General features: G+C 40.2%; 2 protein-coding genes and 1 long non-coding RNA gene across 8 annotated transcripts; 2 read left to right on the forward strand and 1 right to left on the reverse strand.

Moving 5' to 3' along the window:
- The first annotated feature begins 849 nt into the window (after nt 1–849).
- Nucleotides 850–1,326, forward strand: LOC143854759 (uncharacterized). The gene has a single exon (XM_077364864.1). The coding sequence runs from the start codon at nt 850–852 to the stop codon at nt 1,324–1,326; it is 477 nt and encodes a 158-aa protein (XP_077220979.1).
- Nucleotides 1,327–10,030: 8,704 nt separating this feature from the next.
- On the forward strand, nt 10,031–10,966 carry LOC143854760 (uncharacterized). Its single transcript, XM_077364865.1, has one exon. The coding sequence runs from the start codon at nt 10,031–10,033 to the stop codon at nt 10,964–10,966; it is 936 nt and encodes a 311-aa protein (XP_077220980.1).
- A 1,485-nt stretch (nt 10,967–12,451) lies between these two features.
- Nucleotides 12,452–24,478, reverse strand: LOC143854926 (uncharacterized). Of its 6 annotated transcripts, none has more exons than XR_013237636.1 (6): nt 23,459–24,478; nt 15,582–15,670; nt 14,999–15,393; nt 14,698–14,833; nt 14,209–14,337; nt 12,452–12,676 (listed from the first exon to the last, which is right to left on the reverse strand). It is a non-coding gene; the product is annotated as an uncharacterized LOC143854926 (long non-coding RNA). The 6 variants fall into 6 exon arrangements; XR_013237633.1 differs by lacking the exon at nt 12,452–12,676 and adding an exon at nt 12,766–13,827; XR_013237634.1 differs by lacking the exon at nt 12,452–12,676 and adding an exon at nt 12,768–13,728.
- Between the last annotated feature and the right edge of the window lie 34 nt (nt 24,479–24,512).

Consider the following 24,512-nt stretch of genomic DNA (forward strand, 5'->3'; position numbering starts at 1 on the left):
AAACTTCTTGCGCGAAGATCTTGTCTGAGTGAAAAGCGCTCACCTCCCACCCCTGCCAAAACCAAACTAGCCCCACCGCCCCCTTCTCTGAACCGATATCCCCAGACGAATCTTCCCCCTGGAGAAGATGATCCAGACGATCTACCTTCCTCTTTGGGCAAATCTTCCCCCCGAAGCAAGGTTGATATCCATAAATTGAAAAACATACCTTACCATTCCGAGAATAGCCCTAAAGCTAGTCAACCTAGCCTGCTAATTGCCCCACCACACACTTCACCCTCCGGTCCACCTGGGCTAATCCCGGGTCCGTCTCCAAACCTAAATCCTGGGTTACCAAAAGCTACCAACTTTGAAAATTTCAGAAATGGGACAAAAAAATCAAACTTCCATTTCCCTCTCCTCCCTGGAACCCATTCCCGCCCTCTCCAAAATTCAAATGTAACTCCCCCCATCCCCACCTTTGTGTTCACCACCACCCCACCATCGGCTACTCTCCACGTCCAAAACTCCCCAACTGCCGAATCACCGACAACCACTTCCCAGGCCCAAAAACCCCCATATGTTGAAACCTCCTCTTCGACTAAATTACCCACCTCCCCCGGAGCTCTCTCTAACAAGGGGAAAGACTCTCAAAACCCCACCAAACCTGACCCTTCTCTCTTGAGACCTTGGAGTACCCTCTTCTAAAAAGAAACCTCTCAAATCCCTCCTACTTTGAATTTTATAAACCCCCATGTCTCTCCTGAAGGAATTGAAAAAGCTAAATTCGGAGCCGAAGAAGTCAGTTCAGGAGGTGAAAAATGGAGGCACTGCCTCCTTGGTTTTTTTCTTGGGAAAAGACCGTACTTCATGAATTTGAAAGATAACCTCACAAGGAAATGGAAACTCAAGGGAGAAATGCACCTCATGGCTCTCCATAAAGGATTCTACCTCTTCAAATTCTCCTGCCCAGAAGACTGTCTCTCTGTCCTTGAAACAGAAAATCACTCCTATGCTGGAAAACCCCTCATTATCAAAAGATGGACCCCTAAAGCTCTTCTTGATCAGGGAAAAATAACCAAAGTACCTATTTGGATCAAATTCCCAGGTCTCCCACTTGAGTTCTGGAATCAAAATGGGATAAGCAAAATTGCCAGCTTGATAGGCACTCCCCTCTACATGGACTCCCATATTGCAGAATGCACAAGATTGAGCTTTGCTAGACTTTGTGTTGAAATACAAATTGGAGCCAAACTCCCTGATTCTGTAATTATAGAAACACCTGAAGGAACCAATCTCAAGAAGTCCTCTACGAATGGAAACCCTCTGCTTGTCCCCAGTGCCTGACCTTCAGTCATTCTACCAAAGCTTGCCCAAAATCTATTAGAGAGGAACAACCAAAAGCCAAACAGGAATGGAGAGCAGTAGAAATGCTACCCTCCCCTGATGAGACAACCCAAAACTCAGCTTTAAACCCCACTGAAACCTCCAACCCCAACCTAGTCCCAAACTCCAAGAAACCCAATCCAGCATCAAGCCCAAAGAAAAACACAACTCTGGAGAGCAAAAAGGATAAACCCATAATCATTTCAAACAAATTTGACATCCTACTCTGTGAGGTCCAAGAAGAAGGATCAGATGAAGGTTCTGAGGAAGATCTATCTAATCCTCCTCCAAGACCTGAAATGGACAAGAGCAACCAAATTAATGGCAAAGGCAAAGAGGTTCAGATATCTTCTTCTGGTCTTGAGGCCAATGGAGCCACCAAATCCCCTCCCCACCCTGATAACTCCACGGATTTATCCTCATTGACAGACCCAGTCAACACCTGTTATGTCCCAGACCCTCTCTCAAATCTCCCTCCCCTTTTCAAACCCATCACCCCTCCCCCCATCCACACCCCCCCCCCCCCCCACCCATCTCCCCCTCCCCTGGGTTAGGATCATCAATCCCCCTTCACACTCCACCTCCCTCTCAATCCTGCTCACCAAAACTTCCCTCTCAATCCTCCCCTCTTACTCAAGACCTGCACGTACCCTATGCAAAATCCCCATCAAGATGCTGACTCAGCCCCCATTAAAATCCTTCCCTACTCCAATGATCAAGCTAGCAAGCTGGAACATTAGAGGACTTTGCTCCTCTACAAAGAGAGGAGTTACTCGAGACCTGATTGCCTCTGAAAACCTTGAGATAATCTGCCTCCTTGAAACAAAAGCTAAGAAGGATGACCTCCTCCCCTTCATTCAGGAAATCTGCCCCGATTGGAATGCTGTTACCAATTACTCTCATGTGATCAAGGGTAGGATTTGGGTTGCCTAGAACCCCCACTACATTAACTTCACACCTCTGGGGGACTCTGATCAGCATATCCATGGAGCTGTCCTTCACCTTCAATCACAAACCTCATGCTTTCTCACTGCTGTATATGCTAGCAACTTTGGGATTCACAGGAGATCCTTGTGGGACAACCTTAACAGATTAAAGCCCTCAAACTCCCCGTGGCTGATAATTGGTGTGGACCCCGATCCGAGAGAGAGGCGGCGGTGAGGGACGAGCCCCACGCGCTAAGGTCTCTACAGATCATCCACGTGAATGGAGAGCTCTACCAAGGAACTCTCGAAAGAAAATGCCTCTCACAGCATGAGTGGCGATACAAAGGTGAGATACCTCTCGATTCGGGGACTAGCCCAGATTCGAGGCGTACCTTAAACAAAGAAGAGTCGACATCCAAGGAAAGTGGGCCAAGGATCCCATACTATGCTCTGTTGCAACGGATAACCAGAGATATAAAATAGGGTTCGTGCCTGGTTACGAATTCGGAAGGTCTGAAGAGCACCTCATCCGCCCAAGTGCAAGCACCTGGTCTCTTATGCCATTTGTTATTGATTTTAAAGAATTTTGAGCGAAAGTCATATGAAATGGGAATGAATATCTCCGAGAAGACGTCTATCTAATCATGCATATCTCGGAGAGGAAATCAAAGGCACACAAGATAAAATAAAAGAAACATGTGTCACCTAAGCATAGCTAGGTTATAAGTGACATGCCTAATGGGTGTCTAAGTTCTGATGAACAAACACATGCATGACACACCAAAAAAGTATAAGGTCTGCGCAATAAAGTAAGAAAACACTGCAAAACATAGAAAATGACTCGATACCATACAACTCTAAGACTCTAATCTATACCTAGGCCCGAGTCTTTAGATGATCTGATGTTCATCCAAAGAAGCCTACGTATCCCCGCCTCCACGAGAATCAAGGCAACGTAGTTCTTCGAACCTATTCTAAGCTATGATGCCTAAGACATCTAGACCTCTATCCTAGACTCGATCTAAAAGACCGGACTATTTCTTAAAGCTTCTTGTGTGATTATTTAAATTCCAATGGATTGTAAATTTTAGGACACCCTATATGCCCTAACTAAATGCAGGTTAGCCCTAAGCTAATGCAGGTGGTTCCTATAATCTATGTGTAGCTAGGCTGTATATCCTAAGAAAAACAGTAGGATCTATCGCATCTTAGACCTAGTCATCAATTGGCGATGTGGATCGCCAACTGACCGGACGGAGGCGTGAAACTCCTAGCTAGGACTCACTCCTAACTCTAACATAAACAAATAAAACACACAACAAACAAACAACGAACGAGGGAACAACTCCCGACTCAAAAACTCTCTAACTAGGACAACCTCCTAACTCTAGAGGAAGATCCTTTCGAAAAAACAAATATTTTGAAAGATTTTTGTAATTTTGAAAGATTTAAAATGCTTATTTTTAAAGGTTTGGCTGGACTTGGGATGTGGATCCCAAGCTGCACTACGTACCCTGTTGAAAGGGATCAAGCCAACGTAGTTCGGAAAAGAAATTCCTAACTACTCCTAAATGACTCAAGATTTTTGAGATTTTTGGTTTTTAGATGTTTTTGAATTTTTGACACAAGAGGACATAATCCTATCATCATAAGGGGAGGACAAACTCCTGAATATCCCGCAAAGGTTGGACATCATCCTATGCTTTGCGAGGGAAAAGAACAGAAACACAGCTCTGCAAGGGTTGGACAACATCCTATACCTTGCAGGAGCGGATAGAAAAACACATGATTCGATAAGAGGTAGAATAGAATCCTAACCCCTATGATGATAGAATTTGATTCTTGAACAAGAGGACTGACTCTCTAGACTAAGGACGGATTCCTATGCTAGTAGACTATCAAACTAAGATAAAGCTCACAAGTAATAAGGAAAAAGAGACCTTGTGCATATTTGGCAAAGGTAAAACACCAAGCCAGGCCGGACAGCTACCTAGCCCTAGGGTGCAACAAATGTGCAACCCAATACCCATAAGAGTAGGGGTATGTTGCCAAGCCGAGTAAGGTGTTCTCCCAAAACTAAACGAAGCACAAAGGGGAGGTTTAGCAAGAGAATGAGACTGGGTAAGTCTCCTAGGATACAGAGGTAGGATAGAGAAAATTGGTAACGAGACTAGGCAAGTCTCCTAGGCACAGAGATGAGATAGAGAAAAATACTAGCAAGACTGGGCAAGTCTCCTAGGATGGGCTTGGGCTATCACCTTCATCGCCCTACAAGAAAAATGCTAAGAAGTCTCTATAGAAAGAAAGAGAAGGGAGAGGGTATTACTGAGACTTAGTAATTCTCCCCTTTAAGATGGGCTTGGGCTATCGCCTTCATCGCCCTACAAGAAAAGGGGATTCTAATATCTAAAGAAAATTAACAGCAATCTATAAGACTGTGTTAGTCTATCAAAGAGAGAAGAAAAAGCTGCCAGATAATTGCAAATTTCACTCTATTTTTATAAAAATAAATCAAGTGCTAAGCAAAGAAGAATTCTCAATAAAACAATACACGATCTAAAGCAATTATAAAATGATAAACAACATTAATTAGTCCAGACCAGCCGCTGGATAGCCTAATAAAGTAAAAACAATATCAAACACTTCAAAACCAACCACAAACCCCAATACGGGGACTCCAATGAAATCAGATGATGCCAAAGTAATCATCTGATATCAAATACACATGATAATATTTCTATATCCCGCCTTGAGATCAGACAGTACTCATGTCGATAATATCGAATAGAGTAGTCATCTGATCTCCTTCTTCCTATTAAACAATTTATTTAAATAAAAAGGAATGAGTATAATAAGCTTTGAGATAATCTCACCTGAATAATCCATTTATCTTCAGAATCTAACTCAAAACTATAAGATGAAAGAGAAATATTAAATTTCCAACAGATTATAGAAACACATTAAATGATATTTACATCACCCTAAAAGATGGGCTTGGGATAACTCCTTCATCGCCCTACAAGAAAAGGGCTACAGATCCAGCCTATGGTTAATAGCTTGAGATATTTAGATTGCCATGGTTCTCAATGAATAACATAAGCTACTCAACCACATGAAAGACAGGTGATCTATGCATCCTAGTGATTGGGACGGGAACATGGACAAATATTTGAATGAATCAAGTACAAGAAGCAAATACTTGAGTCACTGCACTGATAATGACGCACCCACATATACGTCATGCTCATTCACTTTTAGTCATTCTCTTTTGCTGCTATCCGTGCAATACCTCCTCTTAAATGCCTTTATCTCCAATTAGCAGAAATAAAAGAAAATCCACAACTGAAACTTGCGCTGACGACTAATCGGGATTGAAATGTCCAAATCCAAATAAATGGAAGCTGGATCTAGGCTTTTCACAAATTTAATGGAGATCCACCAAAGTTAGGGTACGAAATCGACAGATTTTGCAGAGGAAAAGTTGGATCTAAGGTTTTAAAATCTTAATTCGAAGTTACGAAGTGTAGGTTAAGGTTTGGATGAAGGTTATGATGTTAGGGTTTGTAAAGGCTGATCTAAAACTAAGGGTCTAAACTCAGCACGTAGAGACAAGGATTTGTAAATTGAAGCAGATTTAGAAAGGGAAAAGAATGATTTAAACTCGTCGGAGCTCACCGGGATTCAATCGGAGAAGATGAAGCTCGTCGGAGCTAAGATCTGCCGGAGAAAATGAAGATCTGCCGGAGAAGGAGAGAGCCTGTGCAGCTGGCTGGTGATGAAATGGAAACCGGATTCTAGAGAAATCCGCCGGAGAAGCGATCGGAGGAGAAGAATGGGAATTGGGGAAAAATAAAAAAGAAATCTGTTGCTCCTCTCCCTCTCTGTGAAATTTTCTTTTTCTCTTTTTTTTTTTTCTTCTTCTCTCCCAATCGGTCTGCTAGGGTTTGCAAAAGAACCCTCCCCTCTCTTCTGCACGAAATTTTCTTTTATAAGAAAAATATGGGTTGCTGATATTGGCACGCCAAAATGATGGGCGCGCGGATTTTTGATGGGCGCGCGAAATTGCGCGTCCTTTTCGGCCCAGGTTTGTCTTTTTTCCAAAATAAATTCGCCCCCCTCTCGGATATATTCACCTCCTTTTCTAGTTTACACAATGGTCCTTTCTCGGCTCGTTCGCTGGGCAAACGCACTCGGAATTCAATGAAATTTTGCAGGGGCCTTGGCGGAACCCTAAGCTAGCTCGGGGTGAAATTTGGGACCCTAGTTGATTGATTTGGTTGGGTTTTTGCTCAAACATGGGAGGCTCAAGGTACGGTCAAAATGGGGTGTCTACAATTGGCGACTTCAACATTATCAGATACATCAACGAAACTCTGGGAGGAGCTGGCCCTAACAGAGAAGACATGAAAGAGTTCAATGACTACATCGATCATTGCTCCCTGCTTGATCTAAAGACTATTGGTCCACCCCTTACCTGGTCTAACAAGTCAAAAAATGATAATCTCAAACTGAGAAAATTGGACAGAGCTCTTGTAAATGATGAGTGGCTCTCCCTTTTTCCTCAGTCTTTTGCAGTCAACAAAAACCCTGGCATTTCTGATCACTCTCCAATCATTATCCACTCGCTCCCGGAATCCTCCAGGGATCACCCCCCCCCCCCTTTAGATTTTTCTCTGCTTGGCTGGAAGACCTCTCCTTGTACGAAGTTGTCGAAAGAATGTGGCAAATCAATCTTAAAGGGACTCCCATGTTCAGATTAGTCAGAAAGCTAAAGTTGGTGAAACAAGCTATCAAAAACTGGAATTACAAGATCTATGGAAGAATAGACATCACCCTCCCAATTATCAAGGATCAACTAAATGAAATTCAATCTAAAATTATCGTTGATCCCACAAACTATTCCCTCAGAGAGACAGAAAGACTCATAAGAGAAAACCTCCTCATTGTAGCAAGGAAAGAGGAAGCCATTGTCCGACAAAAAGCAACAATCGATTGGCTAAATCTGGGGGACTCCAACTCCAATTTCTTCCACTCAACCATCAACTCAAGAAGGAACATGAACCACATCCACGGAATGACAAAGCCTAATGGAGAAATTTCTACCTCTAAATCAGAGATAGAAGAATCTTTCGTCAACTACTTCAAAAACACCCTTAACTCTACTGACCCTCACTTCTAGCAGGTCCCCGACCCTTTAAAGGTCATCTCCCCCTTTCAAGCTTCTTCCCTTACCGATCCTATCTCCAAAGAAAAAATTGAAAGAGTCATTCACCAAGCGGATGGAAACAAAAGCCCTGGGCCTGATGGGTTCAATGCTGCTTTTTTCAAGGCTTTTTGGTATCTCATTGGGGAAGAAGTGATAGCAGCTATTCAGAATTTCTTCCATTGTGGTAAAATGCTCTCGGAGCTAAACACCACATTCATCACTTTGATCCCTAAATCAGCTGATGCAATCTCCCCAGACAAATTCCGGCCTATCTTCCTCTGCAATTTCTTATACAAAATTATCACCAAAGTTCTAGCTTCCAGACTTAGTGGAGTCATTAGCGACATCATCAGCCCCAACCAGTCAGCATTCATCAAAGGTAGGCTCATTCAAGATAACATCCTCCTTACCCATGATGTCATGCATAACTTCCATTCAAAAGACTCCAAACAAGCCATCTGTCTTAAACTCGATCTCCAAAAAGCTTTTGACAATGTAAATCTCCAAAGCCTTTTGAGTTTCATGTCCAAACAGGGATTCAATGATACTTGGTGCAACTGGGTATCTCAATGTATCTCCACCCCCTCCTTTTCTATCCTCCTAAATGGATCCCCTAAAGGCTTCTTCAGATCCTCAAATGGTTTGAGGCAGGGAAACCCTCTGTCCCCCCTCCTATTCACCATTGTCATGGAAATGATGTCTTGTTTCCTAAATGAAGCTCTATCTATTGGCTCTCTTGGAACTCCATTTTCAAGGGGCTAAACAAAAATTTCTCACCTCCTTTTTGCAGATGACGTGATGATTTTTGCAGATGCAAACCCTTCCACAGCTAAAGCAATCCTTAGTTGCCTTGATAGATTCAAAATGTGCTCTGGCCTCGACATTAACAAAAGAAAAAGCGAAATCTTCTTCAGTAAAGCCTGCACCCATGGTAGAGAGACCATCCTTGATATTCTAAAAGTTCCTGAAGGCACCCTCCCAGTCAAATATCTTGGTCTTCCCCTAACCTCCTCCAGGATGAACTCTACTGATTGCATCCCCCTTGTTTCTAAAGTTAGGAAAAAGATCTCCACGTGGTGCAACAAAACCCTATCCCGAGCTGGGAGACTTGAGCTGATCAAATCTGTCCTTAACTCATTTCAGATTTATTGGTCCTCTTCTTTCAACATTCCAGCTGGGGTGTTAGAAGATATTGAAAAAATCCTGAGAAATTTCTTTTGGAGTGGAGAAGATAGGCACAAAAAATTTCATGCCATCTCTTGGGAGGTAAGGGTGTCAATTTTGGCTCGGGCTCGGAAGCTCGCTCGAGCTCGGCTCGAAAAAAGCTCGACTCGAATCCTTAACGAGCCGAGCCGAGCCGGCTTGCTAGGCTCGTTAAGCTTAACGAGCCGAGCCCGAATTAGGTCAGGCTCGGCTCGGCTCGGCTCGTTAAGGCTCGTCAAGAAAAACCCGTATAAAAGTATTCTAAATATAATATAAATAGTCGTAAATATAATATAAATATAATACAGCTGTAGGTATAATCATGACTTTTTTTCCGTAATCATGACTTTTTTCTGTAATTATAATAACTTTCTACCTTTTAGTTGTATTTTTTTTGTAATTGTCATAACTCTACCATTTTTTGGTAATTTTTCATTTAAAACTTTATACATTCACTGCTATTTTACTTTTTCCGTAATGATTACTTTTATTATTATTATTTTGCTTTGCTGTGATAATCCAAACCGTCCATTTGATATATATTCGAGAATATAACCCAAGCTCGATAGGCTCGCGAGCCGAGCCGAGCCGAGCCGAGCCTAGCCTTTGAGCTTAACGAGCCGAGCCGAGCCTGGCCAAGCTCGGCTCGTTTACACCCCTATTGGGAGGTCATTTGCACTCCCAAAAGAGAAGGGGGAGCTGGTCTGAGAGGAATCAGAGACACCAACCGTATTGGCCAAATGAAGCAATTTTGGGGGCTGATTTCGAATAGGAAATCCCTATGGAATGACTGGGTCTAACTCAAATACGTAAAAAAACAAAGCATTTGGCAAATGAAGATGCCCAGTCATCCTTCATGGGGATTTAGGGGAATCCTCCAAACCAGGGACATCATGAAAAATCACATTTGTTATTCTGTTGGAACAGGGGAAAACATCAACTTCTGGGACCACCCTTGGCACCCTGAAGGGACTATATCCAACCAAACCTCTTTTGCCTCGCTTCTAACCTATATCAGTAAGAAAACCAACCTAAGTAGCCTTCTCCTTAATGGCATCTGGGACCAGATGTTTGATCTCCCCCACCTCGCCATCTTAAAAAAGACCATTTCTTCTGCAATCATCCGCCCTGGCTACCCTGATAATACTATTTGGAAACCTTGCTCAAATGGTATTTTCACCTCAAAATCAGCCTGGAACGAAGTCAGAATCAAAGCGCAGAAAGTCCCCTGGTGTCAACTATTTGGTTTTCAGGAAACATTCCCCGACATGCTCTCACACCATGGCAAGCCATCAGCAACAGACTCCCAACAAGAGACCGTCTGTGTTCCATGGGTATTACCACTGATCAAGCTTGCCTTCTATGTCACTCTGGGCTTGAACCAGTAAACCACCTTTTCTTTCATTGCGCCTTCTCCAAATGGATTTGGAACTTTCTGCTCTGGAGATTTAAACACAGAAGCAGAATTGGCAAAACTTTGTGTGATGAAGAAACATGGGTGAGAAATCAATTCAGGGGCTCAAACCAATATACCATTGCCATGAAAGTTTCTTTTGGGGCAGCCGTATATTGTATATGGCGGGAAAGAAATTCAAGACTTCACGGAGGTAGCCCAACCCACAAAAGAGATATTCTTCATCTGATCATCGACAAGATTCAATCTAGAATTAGATTCCTCCACCCCCATGATAATCATTCCCCCAGAAGTCTCCAAGTTGCTCTCCATTTCAATATCCCTATCCATCTGAAACCTAATCTAACTCGAACCTGCTCCTGGATCAAGCCCCCTGTCGGTGTTGCCAAAATTAACACTGATGCATCCCTTTTTGTTAATGGTGCCTCCTTGGGAGGTCTAATTAGGGACCTCAACTCTGTTCTCGCCCTCTTCTCTATTCCTGCTTCTGGCGACGACATCACAATCTTGGAACTGAAAGCTATTGACTATGGAATCTTTTTGGCTCAAAAAAAAGCCCTCAACAGAATCTGGGTTGAATCTGACTCCCTCAATGCAGTCAATATTATCAACTCTCAAGCCCCCTGCCCGTGGAAGGCCCTCACCTTGTTGGACAAAATCTGCCTTGGTCTGGCTGCCTTTGTTGACTGGAAAGTCACTCATGTTTGGAGAGAAGCAAACTTAGTTGCTGATTTCCTTTCAAAAGAGGACTGCCCTTGCAAGGGTGATGACATCCCTCCGTCGTCCATCCCAAACCCTCTCAAAGATATTATTGCAACTGATTCTGCTGGAGTCCCCTACACAAGGACGTAGCTCTGTATCTCTTATGTTTCTTCTTGTCTCTTTTGATCTTTTTGTTTCCGGGGAGCCTTTGAGCCCCCTTAGATTGTAATACTCTTTCTCATTAATTTTAGCTGGTCGGGGTCTGCCTAACCCCAACTTACTTACCAAAAAAAAAGGAAAAAAAGTGGGTTGTTCCAATTAATAAAAGGGTCGAGTATTTCATTCCCTATATTTTATTCCGGAAACTTCTCGTTTAAGCACAGCGAGTCCTCTTGTCATGTTTCGATTTTGAACAATGAATGGGACCCGCATCAAAAACCCTACCATTAGGTCCATTATGCCGTTGGCTTACGTTTCGATTTTGAACAACGAATGGGACCCACATCAAAATCCCTACCACCATGCTGTTGGCTTTTCGTTAAGAGGAAAAAAAAAATTGGGCTTTCTAAAACCAGACCTACCAGTATCCAATCCCCTCAACTCTAAAAATTTTCTGCAAAAATCGAGGCGGTGGGGGGGTGGGCAATTGCCCCCCTGGCTCCGTCTCTGGGATCATCCATTGTTACACGTGTGCTTTCACCAAAAAAAGAGAGGCATGTACCTTGATAAATGCAAAAAACATCCAAATCAATTCGTCATATTTACACCTTTATTTTCAATACGGCATCACATTTTAGAAGTGTTTTCCTTATTTTTAAATTGGTTTGTAAGAAATTTTTTGAAACTGCAGCTCTTTCCTAGCAAGATGGATTAGTGCTTCTCTTACAAAATGCCTTCTACTTAGGCCCCGTTAGATTGTAGGAATTTTATTGGAAAAGTTGGACAGGAAAAAAAATCTAAAATTTCTTATTTCTTACACATAAAAAAAGATAAGGTAAACCAACCCTATTCAATTTTTCAGTTAGGGACATTCGGTTTATGATGTTATCCCTCTAAATTAATGAGACATAATTCCTCAATGAAAAAAATTTCCATAGAAATAATTTTCCAGGAGAGATATTTTCTTGCAATCCAACCAAGATAGGAATTTCTTAGAAAAATTAGAAATGAAAAATATTCATAAAATTTCTTGCTTTATTTATCTATGAAGAAAAAATAACTCAAACGGACCCTATTTAATTTATTTTAGAAGGATTTTTAATTTTTTTAATTCCTAAAACGATTTTGTTGTTGAAGATTTTTTGACAAGAATATTGGAAGAGATAATATTGTTTCTTATTTCTTAGTTTTTTTTCCTAAAAAATTGGAAGGGAAATCCAAAAACGCTAAAAATATTAAATGGGTTGGGGGTAAATTTGCCATTTTAAAAGTTTTAACGGAGAAAATTGAAGTTCGTGAGTTTTAGGGACCTTTTAGCAAATATTTTCTAAACGTAGGACGGTTAAACAAATGTGCTTTTCTTAGGGACTAATCAGCAAAAATCCCATGTTACAACGGGTCTTTGGGTGTGAAACAGGTCATGGGGCATGGCATGTACTATGTTTTTGGTCTATGTCTGCTCTTGAAAGCAAAAATGATTTCCAGTTTTCCACACTCCATTGTTTGATAATGACACTTCTCTCTTTATTCTACACTTATCAAATTAGATGTTTTGTGCTGTTATAATTCCCAAGAGAGGATATCATCTGCAGATAGAAAGAATGTTTAATCAAATTAAAACAAGGCAGCTGGTGAATCTGATTGAGTGCTCGAGCCAGGGTTGAGTGACCAGATTGGGAGAAGCCTGAGGAGTGGACCACTCTGGTAAACATCATCAAAAGAGATTACGCTTCTTGGCATATTAAACTACATATGCAACGTCTGTATGCAATATCTATGTAAAACCTTACACGGTAAATTATTGATCTTTAATCAATGGTCTAAATTGATGAATGAGATTAAGTGTGAAATTACTGGATTTACTCATTGATCAAATGATGAATAAGAGATATAAAGAGTACCTAACAAGAGGTATAAGGATAATCAGTGCATCTTATCCTATTAAGACATAAATAGGATTTAACTACATTAAGATTAAGACATAAATTGTATTCTAGACAACTGCATGGTTTTACTATTATTTTTATAGTCTCCACATGTACAACTGAGGATCCGGACAGGTTAACTAATGATCTATCCAGTAAAATTTTCAAACTGCGGTGTCACAACTCCAACCTATAAAACAGCTGCACTCTCGATACACCCCCGCCACCCCGCACGATGAATCAACCATGAGGCCACAACTGATGACTAGTTCTGTTTAAACACGAGGTCACATAAAAATGTCTACACTGAGCCTACATAGTGTATCTCGATCACATTCCAAAATGAGCCTTCTCCAGCGTGGGCTGAACACTGAGGGCCCCTTCCACCAGGCCAGTGACCATGGATCCTATGGTTCTTCGGTATTAGAATTCCAGCTACAAACCAACAACAGGCTGGGCCCAGAATTTATGTTGTAATTAACGAGATGTACGTGTGCCATGAAGAGCATTGAAGGAAGCAGATATGCCAGAAGAATGTTTTATTTTAGTAGAGAGTGGTGTGACAGAAGTGATTCTTGATATCAACAAGAGCTAATGGGGATCCAAGTCCACAATTTAACTTTTGATTCTCTCAAAAAAATATAATTAGACCATTTCCTTAGGGGTTTCAATGGATGCCCCAACGTTGCTGTGGTTGAAGATTACCCATCTTCCATCTTTATAAACGTAAGCAACATAGTACCCGCAGTGGGTGGAAGTACCGATGTGGCTCACTATTGCCATTAGCTTGTATCTTGCACATTATAAATAAAAAGAGTATATTTTTTCCTGAAGAAAGTAAAGATTTTATTCAATAAAAGCAATATTGTAGTAAATGAGAAGGGGACGAACGCGTCCCACAAAACAGTAATACAAAGGCATTATCCCCTGCAAACAAGATAGATAAAATGAATATTGATGCCTGTTGGTTATGTGCATAAAAGAATTCAAGGTCCTAGCTAAATAACTAACACTCCACCACCAAGAATAACTAACAATTTTATGCATATCCACTCTTAAAAAATAATGGTAGGGACGCCTTTGCTTGTCGAGGAGGTCAGGCACCTATCTCAATTGGACAGTTCTCTCTTACAACTCAAAGTCATCATATAGGCTCTATCAAACCAATTCTAGCAATGAAAAAGCGATAGATTTTGCTCAAAAACTGAAAAACTGTTAGATAAACTTAATAGATGTGAGATTCAGGCTAAACTCTGAGCACCCAATGTTTTTATTGCATGCTAAAAGGAAAAGAGAAAAGATACTAACTTCCTCCGCCATCAGGCAGTCCTGGATCCACAGTAGTCTATGCCCTGCTGACGACACATCCATATCCACTGAAATGGAAACGTCCGGCTTGCTAAATATCCAATCTGTCGTTTTCTCAACGTCCCCACCCTGCAAAAAATGTTGAACAAAGCATAGCAGGTTAATATTTCCAAGCATTCCCCTATTAAAGGCAGCTAAAACTTGCGTCAAGATTTATCCAGAAAAAGATAAAGAAAGTTTAAAAGTAGGCAAAAAGGAAAATTTTCATTAGACTATCATACTTGTGTAACTCTTGTTCTTTAAGAAAAAACACACGCAAAAACATACTGCACCCACATTAATAGTAATTGGTATTAATCAATTAGATTTCATTCCCAACATCCAAAAGATTGGTTGGGTAATAACTGGAAAAAATTATTTTTAGCAGAATAGATTATCATAAAGTATTTGATTGTACATCATTAAAAGGAATTTATAGGAGGTTCTTACTGAGGCCTTTAATGCTTTTCGAGCAACATCTTCTTGAAACCCAAATGAAAGTATTCAGATTTCGGACTCTCTTCATCTAAAAATGATAACTGAAGTTCCACATTCTGTGACTCCAGGGAAATAGGATCATTTATATCTGGAAAGGAATCCACAATGTTGGTCAATAACAATTATGCGATCCAACTAACATTTTATCATGCCTCTTGTAACCCTGAACATTGCCAAGAACTAGTGCTTTTCTGATGAATGCAACTCTAAAGACACCATTGCTCATGTTACATATATTGTGAATGAGAAATACCTGGATCATCCATCCATGTGAGATAGCAGCAAGTCATCACGGTCCTCTACTCCAACATTTGATGTGCTTTTGGCAGCTTTTTTGACAATGCAGATGAATAAATACCATGGTTACGATATCCTCACTGGCAGAAGGCTTCATTGATTCCACCATCTTCTCCTTCTCATCGCCAGCAATTGATGATAGGAAATAAAAAAAATTTAGTGGCACTCTTTTCACATCATTCTTCAAGACATAACAGACCAAGTTGGAAATACAGCTATTTGCCAGTCAATAAACTCAATGAGAGGAAGCTGGCACTGATATGAGTTCTGGTAGTAGCTCTTCCCCTGGCTGCATACCGTTGCTGTGCATGTGATTAAAATCTATAATATCAGGCACATCTATATGAACATCTGAAGAATCACAGAAAAGCAGAAATACACACATTCCTGATTAATTATCATTTCAAAAAAAAAAAACACATATTCCTGATTAATAAGATCAAGTGCAGCGACTTCTATACTTGAAGAAGCTAAGACAGGGAACACAATACCACAACTAGCACAATTGTAAATGAAAAGAAGAGCTATTGGCAAGGTACCAAGCTTTTTTGGCACTCATCCTGTCTCCATCACAAACTTTCGCATGTTCAACATTAAATAATCTGGGAATGAAGTCAAGCCCGTCGTTCTGCAAAAAAATGAAAATTTGAAAGCTCCGTTCACGATTAAATAAGACTCAAGAGTGTCAATATTGCTGGTGAGAAACTTACATATTAAAGAGGACATTAGGTTTTCTCACTTTGCTTTGTATATCTTTAAAGGCATGGCAATTGTCATCAGTAAATTTCCCAGCCCAATCATTTTTATTTTTATCAGACAGGCAAAGTATGTACATATTATGCTTCAACTTTCATCAATGGTACATTAAGAATCATTCACAATTTTGGGGACTCTACCCTACTAATCTAGTTTAGTTCTATTTGTTCAATGTACATGAGGCATGAACCTTGGACAGTATTTTTTACAGTACGAAAATTGTGAACCCGGTGTATAGTTGTGCCTGGCATTTTATACCCTCTGCTATTATCGGAAACAGAAAGCATAGGAGCATTTATTGCAATGGGTTAGTAGAGATAAAATCCCTGGCATGACGATTAAATTGTTTCCTCGGAACCCATATTACTACAAGTACAGGTAATTGCCGACAGAGAAATTATATGGTGCCTGATCGGGCATGCTCATGTAAGGGGGAGCCGCCCTTGATATTTGATCCAACAGCAGCCCCTAAAAAGAGGTGAAACAGGGGGCTTAACTTGGGCAAGCACGGAAGCAAACCAAAAAATTTCAGATTTGATCTAGGATTGGAAATATGAGATCAAATCTGAAATTTACGGGGCAAATGTGCATAAAATTTAATGAGAAGATGGCTGATTTTGCAACCATTTAGGGATTGGTTCCCAAATCAGATCTGGAATTTTATTTTTCAACAAACTACAAAGGCAAAACGAGATCTATGGACAGAAATCAAAGAGTCAAATAGAAATTCATATGATCTAAGAACAATAAAGAAGGATAATGTAGAGAAAATTGGATAAAATTCCCAAGAAAGGAAAAGGAAATTACGCACTCCGTGTGATCTTACACTTGACAAGATTCTCACAGTGAAGGTGTCAGATCTTGCACTCGACAAGATGAACCGACGATCCGAAGAGAAAATGCACATCAATCCATGACGGTGCAAATCTCTAGCAGATAAAACCTTAATCTCCTCTCTGGGAACCCAAGTCGCCTACAAACTCCACAATCTCCAAAAATTACATTTTCAAAAGCCTAAAACTAATCTCTTCCCAAGCCCCCTATTTATATACATTTTAGCCCCTTTAAGTGGCCCTCAAATTAGTGATACACATACTTACTTTTATGGGGCCCTCAAATTAGTGATACACATACTTACATTTATGGCCCACTCACACATTTATAATTGTGCATGTGGGACTGCTCCAGCTTATCCAACTACAGACTTGAACACATAGTTGTAGCTAATCAATGCACTAGTTTTTTATCAGAAAAAAGTTTTGGGAATGCACGTTTCACCACATATGATTCCTAAAAGTTTCTGTGTTGAGGTTTCATTCAACGTAAAATGGGTGTAAAACAAATTTAACACCCATTTTTTCAATTGAAAATGGGCATTAAATTTTTTATGCCCATTTTACATCAAAAGAAACATTGTCTAAGCTTCCATTTCTATGGGCGTAAAACAAACTTTTTGCCACGTTAAAAGAAATGAAGCCTAAGGGAGCATGTGACATAATTCTGTTCTAACATTTTTTACCTTTGTTGTATAACAGAACAAAGATAGGGCATTGTTTGCTTTCTAGTAAATACTTGGTTTCAGTTCAAGAGGTATGTAAAGGCAATTTAATTTTCTCTCCTCTGTTTCTGTAAATTTGTCCAGAAGAATTACACTTTCTTTATTGTAACCACACTAATATGATGGGAAATTCTACAGCCTCATCTTCAAGTGTTGTAAGTTCTCTTGGTAGACTTCTTCAGCTGATGCTAAGACTGCTAATATACAGATGGCATCAGAGAATTCAGTTGGCCAGTCTAATCCCCAAACCTTTGCTGATTAGTTGTATGATTACTAATAGGAACATTGTGTGTAATGAATGATTATCTCTTGTGAAGAGAGGGGAAGGGAGGGTGTAACCGAATGAATGGTTTTTCCAACAGTTATAATGAAAGTGAGAGAGAGAGAAAGGCCGTGATGGCCGAATGGCCACGTTAGGCTGTTCTATAGGAATAGCCCCTTCCTTTTTCAGGCATTTGATTGTTCCAATTCCTGCCACTGTCGCATACTTTGTTTAGAATAAAATTCCAGCACATCCTCTCTATTTTCTTTTACATTTGCCATTTATTTTTCATATCTGTAATGCCAGCAAATGGAAGGAGATATGAGAAAGTAGGCGTGAAGAGAGCATGTTGTCCCAATCTCCATCAAACATGTTTGTATAGGTAGTAAATGATCGCTGTTCAGGTTTCATGTGGGGTTTGGAGATTGGTCATAGCTCTCAATTTAGGGTGGTTGTTTGGGCTAGTAGAGTGTCTTCTTACTAAAATCTCATAGAATATAAAGGAAAATATGATTGCTGAAAAGGGATTTCGACGTGTGGTGGTAAAGAGAGTAAGGAGAAATGTGGAGGTTGTTTTGGGAGTTGGCAACTACTATAAAATAAATGTTTTGTAGAGACAAGGAGACTTCTTTCCAGTTCATTCCCTTCTTCTTATCAAAGGAGGGTATATATGCCTCATTTTCTTTCAGCTAGAAATGTTTTGTAGAGACGAGGAGACTATCTTTTGAGTTACTTCCATTCCTTTTATCAAAGTAAGGGATATACACCTCTTTTTCTTTTACATAAATAGTTAAGAAATGTTTTCTAGAGACAAGGAGACTATATTTCCAGTTCCTTCCTCGTATCAAAGGGAATTATATATGCTTCTTTTTCTTTTACATAGTTAAGAAATATTTTGTATAGGCAAGGAGACTATCTTTCCAGTTCCTTCCCTTCCTCTTCTCAAAGTAAGGTATATGCTTCTTTATCTTTTACATTAAGAAATGTTTTGTAGAGACCAAGGTTTAAAATTTCGGTTTCGGTACCGGTTTCGGACCTAGAAATTCAATATTAAATTTCGGTGAAATATTAAATTAATATTTAAAAAAACATATTTTTTGGGTCAAATTTCCGAAAAACCGAAATTTCGAAATTTCGGCCGAAATAAATGACCGTTTCGGGTTTACTCGATTTTGGTGTCGGTCTCCACCGAAATCCAAAATTTCGGATTTCGGTTGAAATTTAAAACCATGGTAGAGACAAGGAGATCTTTCCTGTTACTTCCCTTTGAAGGAACATATGCTTATTTTCTTTTACATGCTAAACCAATGCTTAACCATTAAAAAAAACAATATGAAGATTAAAAAACCAACGCTTAACTATGTAAAAGAAAAGAAGCATATATACCTTCCATGGATAAGAGGAGGGAAAGGAATTGGAAAGATAATCTCCTTGTCTCCATGGAATATTTCTTAAAGGAAAGTATATACACTTGTTCTTTTTTTTTACGTAGTTAAGAAATGTCTGGTAGAGACAAAAGGATTTTCTTCCAATTCCATCTAATTCCTCTTATCCAAGGAAGGTATTTATGCTTCTTTTTCTTTTACACAGTTAAGAAATGGTTTCTAGGGAAAAGACTATCTTTCCAATTTCTTCCCTCCCGTTTATCAAAGGAAGGTATATATGCTTCTCTTCCTCTTAATACTCTACGTGGTAGTGTTGTTCTCACCTCGCTAAAAGAAAGGGAAAAAAAGAGAGTTGGGGCTCTACTTTGTGTTCAAGGAAAGCATCGACATACGTAGAGAAGCCTCCCTTGTGTATGCATAAATGACTTGCCTTGTCCGAAGTTTTTGAGGCCACCGACAAAAGATTTATTTCCAAGTTGGTGGAGAAGCCTCTGGAAAAAAGAAACTGGTATTCATTTTGGGTACGTTGCTCTTTTTCTTCCTCGATTTAATCTTTGTGTTGTTCTTTATGTTCCTATTTTTTGTTTATATATAGAGAGAAAGAGATGGAACACGAAGAGAGTGATATATTTGAGAGTGGAATAGAGAAGTTCCCTCAAATCATCGAACGCTACAAGCAACAAATCTTGGAACTATTTGCAAATCCGAGGGATGGAATTATTTATGTTGAGGGATGGCATGGTGTGGGGAGATGGAGAATGGCCAAATACATTGCAAAGACGACAATGGAATCCCATTTGTTCAATGTGTTTATATGGATAAGACCACGAAGCAATTTGAGCATACGGGAGTTGCAGTTGAAAATTGTCGATATATTGAGAATTTCGTTACCTATCAAGGATGATGATGATGTTGTTGTTGTTAATAACAATTTAATTGAAGAGGAACTAGCAGATAATATCCATGCATTGTTAGTGAATAAGAAGATGTTGCTTATATGTGGAGATGTTTCTAACATAGATTTAGGAGTTATCGGAATTCCCAATACCAACAGGTCCTCAAATAATTCCAAGGCTGTAATTGCGACCCGTGACTTTGGGAAGTTAAAGCAATTAGAGCAAGGCATCAAGTTTGATGACTTGTCGAATGACGACAAATGGGACTAGTTGTACTCAGAGGCAGCTGAAGTGGCTGCATCCTTGAGATGCGGAGTAAGTTTTACTCCACGCAATCTCCTCGAGTGCATCTTTTACCTACCGCTACTTGCCCGCAAAGACCATATTTACGGCAAAGAATTGCTAAGATACTGGAGGGCAGAGGGATTGATTGGAGTGGAGGATTTAGATTTGGATTGGGAAGACTTGCTAGAGAGCACGATGGTAGAACCTCTACTCGAGGATCTCCATTATCGTGCCATAACAGACATTTGTGGTAATGTGCTTTCCCATATAAGCAAAATAGCTCATCCTAGAGTTTTTGTAGGAAGTCTCATAGAAGAGTGGGTGTGGGAAGCCGCAGAGAGGATCTCCTGGATAGCAATTACTGCAAATCCTCCAAAATTGGCCATACTAGAAAAATTCAAAGACGGAGCCCGTAGAAAAATTCCTCCAAAATTGTCCAATCAAAAATTTATCACCACATTCCTTCGAAGAATTCCTCAAGAATGCCCCAAACTATCAACTTTGTTGCTTAATGAGAACCCCACCTTTAGAAGTATCGACAAATCCCTTTTCGAGCACGTTCATGGCCTTCGAGTCCTCGACCTCTCAGAGAGAGGCATCTCATCATTGCCCATTTCTTTCAATTTTTTGCACAACCTACGGTTACTCAGGTTAAACAATTGTCCAAAATTAAATAAAATACCAGATGAAACCTTCGCCAACATGCACAATCTTCAACATCTAGATCTTTCTTCTACTCCAATCACCTCGTTTCCATCATCATTTTCCAGCTTGCACAACCTTGAGCAACTCTTTGTAGATTATTGTCATTGTATAACAAATTTGCCATTTTTAGGAGCATTGGAAAAGCTAGTTGTGCTCTCTCTTTACAAAAGCACCGCATTGGAAAGAATCACAGATGAATTTTTTGAGGGCATGCACAACCTTCGGTTTCTCGATCTTTCATACACGCATCTCAGCTCACTACCATCCTCCCTTTCCAGATTGTAAAAACTTGAGAGACTAATTTTAAACGGCTGTGAATACATAATAGGTTTGCCCTCTTTGGAAGCGACAAAAATCTCAGGTTCATCCATCGTGGGTATGCAGGGTCTTCAATATCTAAAGGTTTTGTTATTAGAAGGTTGCACTAGATTAGAGACCGTGATACCTCTTTTGCAACATCTCAGGGCACTCGAGCATCTTAACCTCCGAAATTGTATAAATCTACAAGATGTCAAAGAATTTGTTTCTTCTTTTGGGAGTATCTTGCCAAAACTACTAATCCTTGACCTTTCCAACGCAGCCCCGATTGTTCACCTCTCCCTTAGAGATAAGTCGAGCTTGGAGACCATACACTTGTACAGGCAAACAAACCTCGAGGTACTTGATCTTTCTGGCACTAGTATCAAAGAATTTCCATACGGGATCGTGGAGTCCAAAAGACTCAAGTGCTTGGACCTGCTAGACACGAAGCAACTTTACTATGTTGATTGGAAAAGAATAGTTTGGCTACCCCAAGAGCTGAATTGGAATCAATGTGGTGGTGAAAATCGACATGGAGATGGAGTCTCCACTTGTATTTTGGTGAGCAACATTAACTTTTTCCAACCTCTAAGTGCGTCTTCTCCCTTGTGGAGCCAGAATTGCTTTTCTCAGTTCCATTTCTACATATCTCCTTGTGAAGAACGAGGAAATGTGGCTAAGGATGTCCTATATTTTCAAAGGGAGCAATTTATTTACAACTGTCATTATACCCGAAACCAAAAACAGAGGAGAGATTTTGGTAATCCTTCAAGCCATCATGACAGACATTTGGAGATCCGAGGAGGTAAGAGATTTGACCATCGAAGCTATGTCCTTGACGGGGTTCTCAGTCACACAAAGTTGGTAACTTTGTACAACAATACATTTGTTAGAAGATTGTCAAATTTGGGGCATGCGAAAACATGAACGATTTAAGAGAATGTCAAATCGATAAATGCGACAAGATGGAGACTATCTTTGTTGGAGAGAATGCAGAGTTTGCCTTATTAATGTCCCTAGAAAACATAAGGATCTCTAAACTAGCAAGACAAATGATAGTGTGCAAGGGGAAGTTGGGGAGTGCAAGCTTTGCATCCTTAAAACACATAGGCTTGGAGTTCTGTCCCAGACTTGTCAACCTCTTCTCTTCCTATGTATGTTTAGGAAGCCTGGAAATACTTGAGATAAAATTCTGCGCCAGAGTAGGAGAGCTGTTTCAAGGGGGAGGGATTGAAAAAGGCACACTCCAACGGCTACACACCATATATCTCTGGGAGTTACCGAGTCTGACTAGTATTTGCGGCAATCATTTACTGTGTGCGGTAAAGAAAATCGAAGTTAGGGGATGTCCAAAGCTAAGGAAGCTTCCCCTTCATATCACTGAAGATAATCCAAACCAATGTGCTTCACCGACAAAGGTAGAGATCGGAGGAGAGTTGAAATGGTGGAATCAACTGAAATGGAAAGATGGGGGAATCAAACGTTACATTCGTTTCCATGAATCACGCCCCTTTACCATCTTTGATACTTCGCTCCTTCAATGATTTCTTATGATGTTAGTCTTTGTCATTTGTTAATATTATCTTTATTGTTTCTGTATGTAGCTGAGAATAAAGCTAATGTGTGGTTACTTGATTTGAGATCTCGTTTGCATTAGAGGTGAATGCCTTAAGGGTTGATCATGTTTCTTGTTTTTATGTAGGCTTTAGATTGTATTTTTCTTTGTCTTGTAAGCCTGTTTGGGCCGTGTCCTTTGGATTTATCTAATAAATATCATCAGGTCAGCCCCAGGGCCTCAATGTAAAATTCTGGGGTAAAAAAAGTAGCATGTAACAGCATAAACATGTGATTTTCTATGTATATATTAATATGTGACATCCCCCATTAGGAGTACCAAAACAAATGGCACCTCTCTGATTTTCTAAATTAGTGGTCATTTTCTAACAGCAGAGATAGAGCTAAGATTCATGTGAGGCAGCCGTTGCAAATGAAGAGTTCTAATGAGACACGCCAACACCCTTCATTGTGTATTTTTGCTTCTCGCTCTGCATCTCCATAAACACTCCCAGCGATCTCTCGCCAAATCCATTCACAACAAGCCATGTGATGATCAGATTCCATGCTCGTGTATCTTTATTAGGCATCAAATGAAAAACTCGCAGGGCAATCTCAATCCCACGACATTTAGAATACATATCTACAAGCGACGTACGAAGGATGACATCTAACTTCACATAAGATGAGTATATGTAAGCATGGAACCAATTACCTCTATCAAGAGCTCCCAACTGGGCACAAGCTGAAAGCAAGCTTGCAAGGGTTACTTCATCTGCTCTAATCATCTCATTAAATAGCTCTAGCGCCTTCACGGAATCCTCAAACTGCATCAACCGGCAATCCAGCGCTCCATGAAACCAAATCTCTCTCGGTCATTTATCAGAAAAGCCACTGTGCGGAACCCAAATCCCCACTAATAATCGCATTTGTACTAAAGTCTGACATTTTATCAAACACATGGTGTGCACAATCAGCTAAGCCATAATTCATGTCCATAATAATCAGCGAACTGCGAATAAATGAATCTGAATCAAGAACAACCTTTACCAACATCCCATGAACAACCTTCACCAACATCCCATGAATTGATTCACCCAATTCAAGCGCCTGCAAGCCTTGAGAACAAAAAGGTACGTTTAATTATCAGGACAAATTCCTTGAACTAACATCTTGGTATATACAAAGATGGAATTTTTCGGACATGGGCTCTAAGCAGAACATCTAATCATGGTGTTATATATGAATAAGTTGGGATCTTTCTAGCTGAGAGTGTTGGGGAGGAATTATTCATGGAGGCGCATCTTCTAGATGAGAGAGTGTGGAGTGATTCGAAACCAGCTTCTTGTAACCAGTCCCATTAGAAGACTGGTTGGTCATGATATGTAGTCAAATTGAATAGATATGCATCTGCATCAAACGACACATTTGCGTGAATCTTGCAGAAACGTTTTTTTTTTTTTTTTTTACGATTTGTATAAAAGTTTGCATATGCAACTCGTAGCGTGTTAACTGTCTCGACCAATGACCCCAACATCTCACACTTGGCCATAATGGTCGTTCATTGTATGGATTTTACACAGGACTATTCCCACGTCGGTGTCCCTCTCTTGACTTTCAAAGAAATGATGTTTGTTTATTTGTCACCATGTCTACTCTTATACTAGGATGTTCAATGTGGCTTTTACAAAGTGAGAAAATCCCATGAATACACGGTGACTTGATAATGCTAGACACTCCATCACGTATGGTCCTTCTTCTTTTGAGGG

This window comes from Tasmannia lanceolata, unplaced genomic scaffold, assembly GCF_043159265.1.
Source record: "Tasmannia lanceolata isolate RefF3 unplaced genomic scaffold, GAP_Taslan_0.1 ptg000020l, whole genome shotgun sequence".
NCBI classification, from domain to species: domain Eukaryota; kingdom Viridiplantae; phylum Streptophyta; class Magnoliopsida; order Canellales; family Winteraceae; genus Tasmannia; species Tasmannia lanceolata.